Source organism: Canis lupus, chromosome 12, assembly GCF_011100685.1.
Source record: "Canis lupus familiaris isolate Mischka breed German Shepherd chromosome 12, alternate assembly UU_Cfam_GSD_1.0, whole genome shotgun sequence".
NCBI classification, from domain to species: Eukaryota; Metazoa; Chordata; class Mammalia; order Carnivora; family Canidae; genus Canis; species Canis lupus.
The window spans coordinates 59,160,020-59,173,261 of NC_049233.1; the positions used below are offsets into that span (position 1 = coordinate 59,160,020).

The 13,242-nt window shown below is 34.8% G+C and overlaps 1 protein-coding gene across 7 annotated transcripts in view; it reads right to left on the reverse strand.

The window, feature by feature from the left end:
- The window catches only part of ASCC3 (activating signal cointegrator 1 complex subunit 3), a 336,407-nt gene that overhangs the window by 301,326 nt on the left and 21,839 nt on the right, over window positions 1–13,242 (reverse strand). Inside the window, exon 1 of one of the 7 annotated variants that reach the window (XM_038554809.1) lies at window positions 2,636–2,764. The exons of the other annotated variants lie outside the window; for them this stretch is intronic. Within the exon in view, the coding sequence (XP_038410737.1) occupies window positions 2,636–2,645 (10 nt within the window). The 5' untranslated portion in view covers window positions 2,646–2,764. Of the gene's footprint in view, window positions 1–2,635; window positions 2,765–13,242 lie in introns of those variants that run through there. 7 annotated transcript variants of the gene reach the window in all.

A 13,242-nucleotide genomic window follows, 5' to 3' on the forward strand; every position in this document is an offset into this window, starting at 1 on the left:
GATGGACATAAATAGAATCTTTTCAAATGAACTTAGCCATATTATAAAACATTTAAAAGAATCTGCCTTTTGTGGGATGTCTGGGTGGGTGGCTCAGGGGTTGAGTGTTTGCTTTTGGCTTAGGTCGTGATCCCGGGATCCTGAGATTGAGTTCCACATTGGGCTCCCTGTAGGGAGCCTGCTTCTCCCTCTGCCAATGTCTCTGCCTCTCTTTCTGTGTCTGTCATGAATAAATAAATAAATCTTAAAAAAAAAAAAAAAAAAAAAGGAATCTTTTAAAGGCCAGAAATAAATTCTTTACCAAAGTAAGAGGAAGTAAAGGAGCAGCCACTAATTTAAAGCATTAATTTCTCATTACTGAATTTTCTCAAATAAAAATAAAGGAAAGAACCTGTATTTGTGGAGGATCCCTGGGTGGCTCAATGGTTTGATGACTGCCTTTGGCCCAGGGCGTGACCCTGGAGACCCGAGACCAAGTCCCACATCAGGATCCCTGCGTGGAGCCTGTTTCTCCCTCTGCCTGTGTTTCTGCCTCTCTACCTCTCTCTGTCTCTCATGAATAAATAAATAAAATCTTTAAAACAAACAAACAAAAAAGAACCTGTATTTGTGTCATAAAATTCAAAGAATAGTCTTAGAGCAGAAAAAAAGAATTTTAATCTGCAGAAGGTCCCCAAGTCATTGTGATTGACCTTGTGGAATAAAGTTGGTAATATAATTAATACTAGTGTCTTTCTGAAACCATGACTGCAATTATATCATTGATCACAAATCTTGAGCAGCTTAGTACAGCTTGATATTCAATCCAAACTCTTATTCTTTGTTTCCAAGTCACCCTAGAAGCTGACTCCATCCTTTTATTCCAGCCTTTTTGGCCATTATCCATTTCCAGTCCAGCCAACATGAATTTCCTAACATCTGTCCTATGCTATGTTTATTTCCATATTTTTATATAACCTTCCCCAAAACCTTTGGTTGTTCAAATTTTACCCATGATTCAGAATCCAGCTTAAGTGCCTCTTTCAGGGTGAGTATAATATTGTATACAATGTGGTACTCTCTCAGTTTTTAACCCAAAATAGGTGTCTCAATAGAAATATGTTGAATTAACCTAAACCCAGGCCTCAATGACACCAGACTAGTGTTTTTACACCATACCACACTGCCTCAGTAATTTTTTATGGATATTTACACATATGTATAGAAGACCAACAATTCATGAGTGAAGACAATTTTAAAGTAGCTATCACTTCTAATTTCCTCAGGTATAAAGTCTACTTGGGTGATTATAAAGGATTTACAAAGCAGTATGGGACATATAATTGTTCTTTTATTATTTAGAAAAATACATGACAAAAAAGTTCTATAAATTAAGTGATGCTTTAAAATAATTAATTGAATAACATTTATGTACATTTTACTTAGTCCTTAAAGAACCTGGGTTTTGAACAATTTAGGAATTGTGATAATTCTGCAAGTAATTCAACAGAGTTGGGACTACTGAGGTCTAAGCAAAGATGGAACTTACATTTTTCAAACTCACTTTATATCTGACACTGTAAACATATTCTTTTGTAAAGATATTTTACACTTAGGGATTTTTCTTACACAACTTATAAGAACTTTTACATTAATTCATCTCAAATCTTCCTAACAAAATTATCTTCTTCTTACAGATCCTAAAATGGAGACTCAGAGATAAATAACTTGGGATAGATCAAATAACTAGTTATCAAATTAGTTGTTTGATATCTAACAAACTATGTTATCAAAGATGCAGGGCAGATTTCTTTTTTTCTTTTTTTTTTAAGATTTTATTTACTTATCCATGAGAGACTCAGAAAGAGAGGCAGAGACAAAGGCAGAGGGAGAAGCAGGCTCCATGCAGGGGGCCTGATGCGGGAGTCGATCTCGATCCCGGGACCCGGGGTCACGCCCTGGGCCGAAGGCAGCGCTAAACCCCTGAGCCACCCGCACTCCCGGAGGTTTCTAACTCCTAAACAAAGTGCTTCTACTACACCATACTGATTCCCTATAAATTCCCAGAAAGTAGATTTACCCCTAATTCTCATGTACTAAATAAATAAATCGCTTTGGAAAATAAAGTAAAAATTGGGACGCCTGAGTGGCTCAGCGGTTTAGCGCCTGCCTTTGGCCCAGGGCGTGACCCCGGGTGGCGGGATCGAGTCCCACGTCGGGGTCCCTGCATGGAGCCTGCTTCTCCCTCTGCCTGTGTCTCTGCCTCTCTTTCTTAATTTCTTACCAAAAGTGGAATTAACTTAAATACCATTATTTCATGGTAAAGTCTGTTACAGCCATATACTGCATTCACTAAATCAGTGCAGTGGAGCCATCATACATCCTGCCAGAAAATGATCTCCATAGTGTAAGTGGGAGAAAAAGTCACGAGTAACAGGTCTGAAGAAAAGTAACTGTAGACTCCTTGGAAACATCTACAGAGATCAAAAACATTTTTTTTTCAGAGTTTCAAATTTTTAAATGACTACTGACATACCTATTTGGGAAAAAAAAAAAAAAAAGATCTCCAAATGGTTTAAAAATGTTTACGTTAGATAACGGTGCTTCATAAACGCGCACACCCCCTTCCTATGACCCCTCCTGCTGCACAACCTACTCCAGCGCATCTCTGACAGGCCACGTGTTCACACCGCAAACTGGTTTCTTAAAGGGGAATCGGCACCGCGCCAGCCGGGAAGTCTGGGCGGTCGTTTCCCACAATAGTGGCAACCCCCGCTTGTGGCCATGTTGGGCTTCCCCACCGGGGGACCACAGCCTTCCGGAAACGACGAGGTTCGCTGGGGCGCGAAGACGCGCCGCGCCGCCTCCCGGCCGCCGCACACGCGTGACCCCCGCCCCAGCGTGCTCCGTCCGCGCGTGATGACGTAGTCAGCACACGACGCGGGATGTTGGCCGGCGCCCCGGGGGAGGAAGGCCGCTCCAGCCCTGAGCCCACAGCCACACTCCTCCGCTAGCGCCTGCGCACCCATGGAGCCGGCACAAGGATCTCTTGGTGACTCAACCGTAGGAAAGGTGTTTGTGCGGCACGGAGAAGACCTCTGAGGAGGGAATGCAATCGACGTCTGACCTGCCCGGGGTCCGGCGGGCCCCACGTCTGGACAGGAACGGCGGGGGGACGGAAACCTACGGGAGATCTGGGCGCTTCGCCATCGACCCGCTGAACCCGAGCCTGATACGTAAAGCGCCCCCGGGACGGGCGAGAGAGACCTCGGCAAAGGCGCCGTGCGCGCCGCCGCCGGAAACCTGTAATAAGCAGTCCTGTTCTCACACCGTACCCCAAGTTAGACTTGTGAGATTAACTGTGAGGATGCTGTTCACAAAGAACCTCTTTATTTTTACGTACGACGTAATACTGGTTTATATTTCATGTGCAATGTAAAACTGATAAACTTTTAAATGATTATTAGGCGAAAGCTCTTCGGTCACTTAACACCTGCTCCCAATTTTCAAGCCTTTTCTAGTTCACAGGACTGCCTATGCTCCTCTTTCTGGATGGATTTTTAAGAAGCTCACTAGTTTTGTCCTCAAGATAAAGTAGCAGTAAAGAATAAAATACACACTAAGCAATCAATTGTCAAAAACTTGAATGAAACTGAAGATCTCCAAACTTAGCAAAGCTGGTCTAGATACCTAACCACTTGCTTGGATATCAAATTTTCTCTCCATAAAACACTAAGCAAGTTAGACTGTGTAAGTCAGAAAACTGGCTCTTATCACCAAAACTAGCACTTCAACTGCAACACATTTAAAGAGATACTTAGAAGGTCACTGAGATATTCTGTGTTAAAATAATAAATACTTGCCCTGCCTACCTCACAGTTACATTGAAAGAAAATGAGATGTGAAATGTACAGTAAACTGTGGATCTGTAGATACAACTGGTTACTGATTAACGTTACAAAACACATTTTTAAAATCAGAGTTGAGGGAGGAGTATCATAAATCATTCTTAACACAAAATGTACTTCTGTATTTCCTTTGACAGCAAAATACTAAGAAATAAAGGGCTGTAAATTTTAGCTTTTAACAAATAGCCTACTCCTTAAGAGCTGGGGAATTCTTAAAAAAACAATGAGTAAAAAATTTTAATTGAAAATTGAATAAAAATATCCATCAACTGCTTGCATCCTTAACTGCTAATAATCAGTTTAAAAGTTGTCAACAAATGAGTTCCTTGACCACTTACATCTTCAATGTTTAGTAGAAAATATTCTATCTTTTATCCTTAGTTTTATACTGAAATGTTTAAAGCAAATTTACTTTTCCATGTTATGCAAAAACTGAAGAAAACTGAAGTGTTCATTTTACCAAACACCTTATCTACAACTGTAAATACCATAATATTATAACCCTGCATCAGTGCCAACTGAGGTTCATTCCATTTGTTAGAAGTATCACCAACACAGCCAAGCTGCTATAAACATATTACATTCACAGAGATTAGCTGATTTTTTAAATGATAAATTTTTTTACAAATATGTATAGTATTTGTGCCATAAACTTTCCTAACCCAGCATTATATATAAAAAAGTACAAAAATAAAGATTCCACTTAAACATACACTATTCCATTCCCCCCCCATTCATTTTTTTCCCTTCACATACTCCCCTCCAGTGCCTCTTGCTGTACTTTTTAACTAGTATCTAAAATTGTCTAGAATGAATCTTGCAAGTATTTTCCTCATGTTACAGAGAAATTCAGATATACTGAGATTAAATAACATACTAGGACTATAAGAGTTAGAATCATGTGTCTCCTTTTTATATTATACCATCTTTCAAATGATCAAATTATCAAACAAATTTATCAGGTAATAACGCATCTATCATACGACTTTTTGGGGAACGAACTAAACAGTTTATATCATCTAAACTTAAAATTACCGGGGCACCTAGGTGGCTTAGCAGTTGAGCGTAAGCCTTTGGCTCAGGTCGTGATCCCAGGGTCCTGGGATTGAGTCCCACACCCAGCTCTTTGTGGGAAGCCTGCCTCTCCCTCTGCCTATGTCTCTGCCTCTCTCTGTTTGTCTCATGAATAAATAAATAAAATCTTTGAAAAAAAAACAAAACTTAAAATTACCTAATACAATTTAGTATAATGAGCTTCATTTATTTCAGAGTATAACTGCATCAAAGCGCCTCCATCAAAACCTTACATTAAGTAGGCCTAGTATTCAAGAAATGTTCAATATAATAACTTAAAGGAGTTGCTTAAATTTTAAAATTATTCCTGCACTTACACAAATATTACAGCCCTCAGGGTGAGCAAATAATTAAAGGAAAACAAGCAGAGAAACCTACTTGGTAGAGAAAAAGAGAAGTACAAGAGATCAAAAATAGTCCAAAACACTTCCCTATGTTTTAAAGTCAGCTATTCAATTTTATGTATATTTACTAGAAAATGTGAATACTCATTTACAGTATAGACTTCAAGTCAGCATTCAGCCACTATATTGCCATTTCTAGTACTATAAAATCCTGCATCAAATCACAATTTGACTTCCCAAGCAACCAAACAGCTAACATAAAAATAATCAATTTTATATATATAAAAGTTTGCTACAGTAAAAACGTTATTTTGAGCATCACTAAGGAAACTGCACCTTTCTCCGAACAATTCACATACCTCACTGAGATTTAACTGGCATTTTAAACCTTTTTAATGTCCAAGGGAAAATATTAAAAAAAAAATGAGGTATACACTTTAGTTCTGTATCCATTTATCAGATGCTTAGTATATGCTTGGCAATACATAAAGAAAATCAACTGCAACCTAAAAAATGCCTCTACTAAGGAATGAAGTGCAAATTACTTAGGAAGTTATAATCATTTGTAAATGAAGAATAATATAAAACTAAAACTTCATAAACTGAAGATTTGGTCCTATTTCCAACTTGCCGTTGCTACAATGTCCATTCGATTTACAGCTATTTTGCCATATCCTCAAGTAATGTGAACTGCCTGTTTATACAGCTGATACATCTGCAGAGTTGTCTATTATTTCATTAGGTTATTCAGCTCTTTTGTAATTTCTCTGGTGAAACAGACATAAATTTAACAACTTTGACCCTAACTATTTAAAACAATCTAAATCTGTCAAGATTAAGCAAGCACAACTTCTGCCCCTTTTGCAAAGTTCCTTCACATCACTGAGCACTTAGGTTTACCATGACAACCACAACTATTTCTTTACCAAAGGCTACTGGTATATCTAGATTATAAGGAAATTATTTACTGACAGCCATTTACCAGGTTTTCCTCTAGACACTCAAGTACTGCCTCACATGACAACTATATAAAATAAGAATTACCATCACTATTATAGATGAGGAAACAGGATTAGTGATATTAAGTAGCTACTCACTATTAAACAACAAAATTGAATCTATTGATTGATAACTTTAAATCATCCTAAACTATAGAATAGTTTTATGAAAACAAAAGAGAAAAAAGTATGGAATAAAAAATATAGTTGTGAATATTCCAAATATTAACTTAATGGATCCACCCATTTATCTAAAATTAGACAATAGTCAAGTAGAGTTTATTCAAATGAAAAGGTGGTTTGATTATCAGAAAACCTAGCAACATAATCTACTCTCAAAAAATGAAAGGAGAAACTACTAGTGCACAGCTATGATGGCCAAAAGTGGAGCAGGGAGTGAATAAAAGGCAACAAACATGAGGAAAAGGCCAAGCCATTAGAGTTTCGGGCCCTAACATTACCAAGTTACTGAACTCTATGGAGGAAGTTTGTGAGATGAGAAACAATTAAACCCACTTGGTCTCTGTTACCATAAGTAGGCTTTTTGGTATTTGAGCTGAATACATTCCTAATACATATTTATGAATGTATAAATATGTAATAAAAGTAAACATGAGAATAATAATACAAATTTATTTATTATACTTATGATATTGGTTACCAAAGGCTGAGCAGGGTCCATAAGGAGTTCTGACCATATCATTAAGATTTTATTTCTTAGGGGCGCCTGGGTGGCTCAGTCAGTTAAGCATCTGCCTTTAGCTCAGGTCATAATCCTAGGGTCCTGGAACTGAGCCAGGCGTTGGGCTCCCTGCTCAGTGGGGAGACTGCTTCTTCTTTTCCTTCTGCCCTTGTCCCTTGCTGGTGCACTTTCTCTCTCAATAAATGAATATAATCTTTAAAAAAGAGATTTTATTTCTTAAAAAATAAATACTGAAAGACAGCCAAGTGTTAGGATGAATTGTGAATACATAGGCATTTGTTATATTTTTATCAGTCTGAAATATTTTGAGAAAAAATGATATTATGAAAAGCATAATTATGTTTTATTGAAAACAAGAACATATACAGTATACATACAGCTCAAAGAATTATCACAAAATGCATGCACCTATTTAATTTGGATAACTACTTTATATAGAGAATATTATTAGCTCCCCAGAAACTCCCAAATCCACTCTCAGTCATTACCTGCTTCCTCAAAAGTAGCCACAATCCTGACTTCTGAATCAGGATCAGTCATACCTAGTTCTCAATTTCACATAAACAGAATCATCATCCTATCCGTTCTTTTGTTTGGCTCCTTTCATTCAACATTATAAGATTCCTTTACAATGTTACATATAGCTGTTGTTCATTATTACTATAAGGTATTCTATGTATCATACTTCACCCCACTATTTAACAGTGAATTGTGAATTGCATTGTTTCCACTTTAAGGATATTACAAATAATGCATTGATCTTTTGCTTACATTTGCAGATATTTTTACTGGATATTTATGTTCATATTACTAGATAGTATATACCAAGACTCAACATTTCATTTGACCAACCACAGCAGATACTGTCAAACAGTTATTCAAAGCAGTCACATCAATTTAAAAGTCAGTAGTGGATGAGAATTCTTATTTCACAATCTTGAGCCTGACCAACAATTGGTATGTCATTTTTTGTAATTTCAACCATTCTGATGTGCATGTAGCAGCATCTCTCTGGTTACTAATAAGGTTGGACCTTTTCATGTTTACTGGCCATTCAATTATCTTCTGCAAGGTGCTTGTTCAAGGTTCTTGTTCCTTTTTATATAGGATTACCTTTTCTTATTAATTTGTAGGAGCTCATATTTAATAGATACAAACTCTCTTTTGGGTCATATTTGTTGAAGCTATATTCTCCTATTCTGTGACTTGTCTTTTTACTCTCAAAGAATAAAAAATATCAGTTTTAATGTAGTTCAATTTACCACTCATTTCCAGTGCTTTCTGTTTACTATTCAATAAAATTTTCCGTATATGAAGGTCCTGAAGATATTCTTTATTATATTTTAGAGGATTTATTTTTTCATGTTTTATTTTATAAGCTGTTAAGAGTTATTTGTACATGTATAATTTTTTCATATACATATACAGTTGATCCAATACCACATACTGAAAAAACAGCCATGTTTCACTATTTGATATCCTTATTGGTAAAGAAAGAGCCCTAATATCTCTAGGTCAGTTTCTGCACTCTACTCCATCCAACTGGCCTATTTGTCTATCCTTAAACCAACATATCACTTCTAATTTACTGATCTTTGTAAGTCTTAATATCCAGTAGAGTCAGTGTTCCCTCTTTATTTTCCAAGGTTGACTTGGCTGCTCTTTGACTTTGAATTTCCATATAATTTTCAGATTATCTTGTCAATTTCTACACACAAATGCATACCCTCAAACACAAGCCTGCTGAGATTTTGATTAGGATTGCACTGAATCTGTACGTCAATTGGGTAAAAATGGTGTCTTATAATAATGAGTATTCCAATCCTTTGTCTATTATTGCATTTATTTAGGTCTTCTTTAGTTTCTCTAATATTTTAGTTTTCCAAGAGGAAATCTTGCTTATTTTTTAAAAAATTTGCTTCTAGATATTTGATGATTCTTAATGCTTTTGTAAAGAGTATTTTAAAAAATTTGCTGCTGGTAAGTAGAAATAAAATTGATTTTTATATTGACCTTGCTAAATTCATTTTCTGAAGATACAGCTATGTGAATAATGGCATTTCGATGAATCTTTATATTCTTTTTTGCCTTTTCAGCAAAGAAGGACCTTTAGAACAGTAAGAAAATGAAGTGGTGATGGGCATTCTTGTCTAATTTTCTATCTTAGGGGAAAAGCTTTTTCAACAAGCATCACTACATATGATGTTTAATCTAGGGTTTTATATTATTTATCAAATTAAGAAAATTCTCTTCTATTCCTATTTTGCTAAGAATTTTTATAATTGATTTTAGATATTCAAAAAATGTTATCTACTTAATCATGTGATTTTAAACTTTTATTACATGAATCACACTATTTTTCCCTACTAATCCAGTTACCTTTTGTACACTCATGTACATTTGTGTTCCTTCTCACACACACATTTCACATGTATTTTTTTATTGATCCTTTTGACAGTATATTGCAGTCTTCGTGATACTTCACTATAAACACTTCAGTATGCATCTTCCGAAATCTAAGATATACTTACATAGCCACTAAATCATTGACTCACCCCAGATCTAATATTACCTAATGATATCCAGAGTACAGACTCAAATATCTACAATGGTCCCAAAAATATCTTTATTTTTTTTCCAATTCAGGATTCAGTCAAAGAGAGTACATTACATTTAATTGTTATATGCTTGCTTGTAACCTTCTTTAATCTACAGTAATAACCTCATGTCTCTTTAAATGACATTATATGACATACTCCAGTAAAGCCATCAAGGCATACAAATTTCTTTTTGTGAAGGTTTTTAATTACAGATTCAATTTCTTTCAGTCAAATATTCAGATTGTCTAGTTCCTCTTTTGGCAATTTTAGTCATTTTTGTCATCTTAGTGGTCTGAATCTGTCAAAAGCTCTTCTCTTCTTCTCATTCTCCTCTTCTCCATCCAGCTTTCCTCTTCTGGAATGGACAGTCACCTTTAGGAAAAAGTGGCCCAAACACCAGAATCACATTTTCTGGGTTTACGTATGCTTCCAGGTCTCAACCCCATAATTCTTCATTGCTTTGATAGACTTTGTCGTAGTTACACAAATTTTATATTTTAGTTTTTCTAGTTATTCTCAGCAGAGAGCTGTTCCAAATTAACCTGTCTGCTAATTTCTGTGAAATGGAACTCCAAACTTTTTTGAAATCTACAATTTTCAAGGTAGCTACCTTTCACAAATACTCCTGAAAAACTTCCTGCCATATCCAATACACAACAGGCTTTTATTATTCTAAATATGTAGCCTTAGTTCCATAGACAGAATTCCCACATCCTAGTGTCTTTTTAAGGTTCCTTTTCCATAAACAGCTTTCCACTCTCAGTTTTGATTCCTCACTTTTTTTTATAGTACAATTTAATTTCCTTTACAACTCAAAAAAACATAATGGATTACCAAATTCCCTAAACCACACTTTGTAAGTCACTCCTGTCCAACCTACATTTTGATTCATATTTTTCTTAAAGACAAAGTTATGAAAGGTAAAATGCATAAGAACATTGAAACCCAAATAAAGCAGAGATTATAAATCAGAGAAGTCAAAACAAACAGGACTGTGTATGGTAAAACAATATGTATACTTAAAAAAAAAAAAAAAAAAAAAAAAAAACTAGTTCAGTTCTGAGTCCTAATCTGTATTTTGACCAGAGTAAAATTATTAGATCATTCTGTTCTGGCTCTGGGAGAGATTCAGTTATACAGCTGAGCAGGGAACTACAGGGTCTTTCTACCGACCTTTCCTCCATTCTTGACCCCCATTCTAGTTTTTCTATCAATACTCATTAGTGAATAAAAAAAAAAAAAAAAAAAAAATCTTTAAAAATTATTAAAAAATAAATAAATAAAATAAAACTCTAAGTAACAGATAAACATGCCTAATACGTCATGCATTTTGATTACAATTCTCAATCTTGATCTCTTTATTTCCAAAGATGTTTCTACTTAAATTACATTAAACATATTGAAATAGTTTCCTTGCCAACAGAATATAGATTAATACAACTGTGCTAACCCTTCAAAATCCATGGAGGAAATAGCTATGTCTACAATGTGTGTTTAAATAAACTAAGATTAAGGGCCAAGAATACTACTTTTAAATAATTTATAATGTTTTCTTCCTAAAGTTAAGTTTTATTATTAACATAATCTTGAAGGGAGAATAAAATTGTAAGAAGGTATGGGAATACATTAACTGTGAATCTGAGAGAAAAAAAATACTTTAACAACCAAAAAGAGCTGTCAGCATCAGAAGTAATAAAGACTACAGAGTACTTTTAGTTGAGTTCTCAATAGTTCACTTATTTATTGAACATCTATTTCATCCATTGCACTATATTAGGTATTAATATTCCATACTATAAAAAAGCATGGAATAATTATAGTGAACACTACTAAGATTAGAAAGGAATAACAGAGGACATGAATGAAGCCTAAGCCATTTCTTCAGAGATGAAAGCATTTCAGTGAACACAATGGGGAACGTTATTTTAACATATAAGAAAGACAAAAAAACACTAAGCACTATTAAGAAACTAAGTCAGTAAACACTGTATATAATTAGTAGTAAAGGTTACATATGATAGAATGACAAGGAAATAAAAGGTAAATTGTTTCAATTCATAAAGAAGGTTTTCTTATGTCCATTCTACGGAATTTGACCTAATGGGTAATCTGGGAATAAAAAATGAGCTTTGCTTTTTACAAAGATCAGTCCAGTAACAGTTAAGAAACTGAGTAAGAAAGGAAGGTTGAAGTAATAGGCCACTGCAATAATTTAGACTGGAGAGGATAAAAGCCTAAATTAGAATAATGGTAAATAACAGAGAGAGTGAATTGAAGAATAGGGAAAAAGGAAAAAGTCAGCTTGACAGAACATGACATTTGAGTACGAGGATGGGAAGGAATCTAGTATTTCCATCATATTTCTATTTCAGAATCTGGGTCTAGCCTATCTTCACCACAATTAAACCATGGGATTCACAAGTGAAGATACTGCATCAATCCTCTGACGTCCCTCACCAGCTTAAAATACCCATTACAATGACTAGTGGATATACATGGTCTTAGGTACCTTATACTATTATACTCAATTGAAATATAAGTGATTGTTCTTTCTTCTTTGTTCTTTTGCTCTACCTCTTTAATACAATTACACCAAATTACCTGTGTGAAAGAGCAATATAAGAAATCACAAAAACGTTTTTCCCATGAGACTAATTTTCTCAAAGCCGCTACTTCTAATTACACTTCCATTATCAGCATTATTTTCATTCAGAAAGAGTAGCTGACTAGTCAACGATAGTTTCAATAAAGCTAATATTTATTCAACTTAAACGCAGCATTAAAAATAGATATAACAAGGCATTTGCCTAAATTCAACCCTAAGGTTTTCTGTCATGTAAATATTCTTTTGGGATATTACATCTCAAAATAATCAATTCCTTAAACACATCAATCTATAGAATAGTCCCTAAGTATGAATCAGATGTTTTGCCAACAGGTAAAACTCCTAGGATTACTTTTAATGACTGATATTTAAAACAATGATTTAAAACAATGATTTCTGACTTGTCAGAGCTACTCAGGGAAGAAGTCTAAAGGGTAATTTATTTCTTAAAAATCTTAATGTCCGCATCATTTAAACAAAGAATCTAGTCATGGTACTGAATAAACAACATTTTAATACTGTTTTGCTAAGTATTCTGAGGTATTTTTACAACTGAACTAAAGAAGAGGAAAGACACTTTTTATTTCTTAAAAATCTTAATGTCCACATCATTTAAACAAAGAATCTAGTCATGGTACTGAATAAACAACATTTTAATACTGTTTTGCTAAGTATTCTGAGGTATTTTTACAACTGAACTAAAAAAGAGGAAAGACAATTTCTACAGTTTTTGAGAAGTATTTTAGTCAGACCATCCCCTCTCCCCAATGACCCTAACATCTTAGAAATGAAAACAGTGAAGTCCAGAGGGTTAAAATCCTAGTCAAGTTGATCTGGGTAAACTAGATACTGCATTTTCACTATAATTTTCCAATGAATCCAACTACTTCTATATTTTTGAAATATTAAGTGTGATTCTATGTCAAATGCTATCAGAAATCTCATCAAAGTACACTTCACTTCTCCTAGGCTTAAACAATAACAAAAAAATCCCTTACTTAATAAAGCCCTTGAACTTCAGAAGATAATCT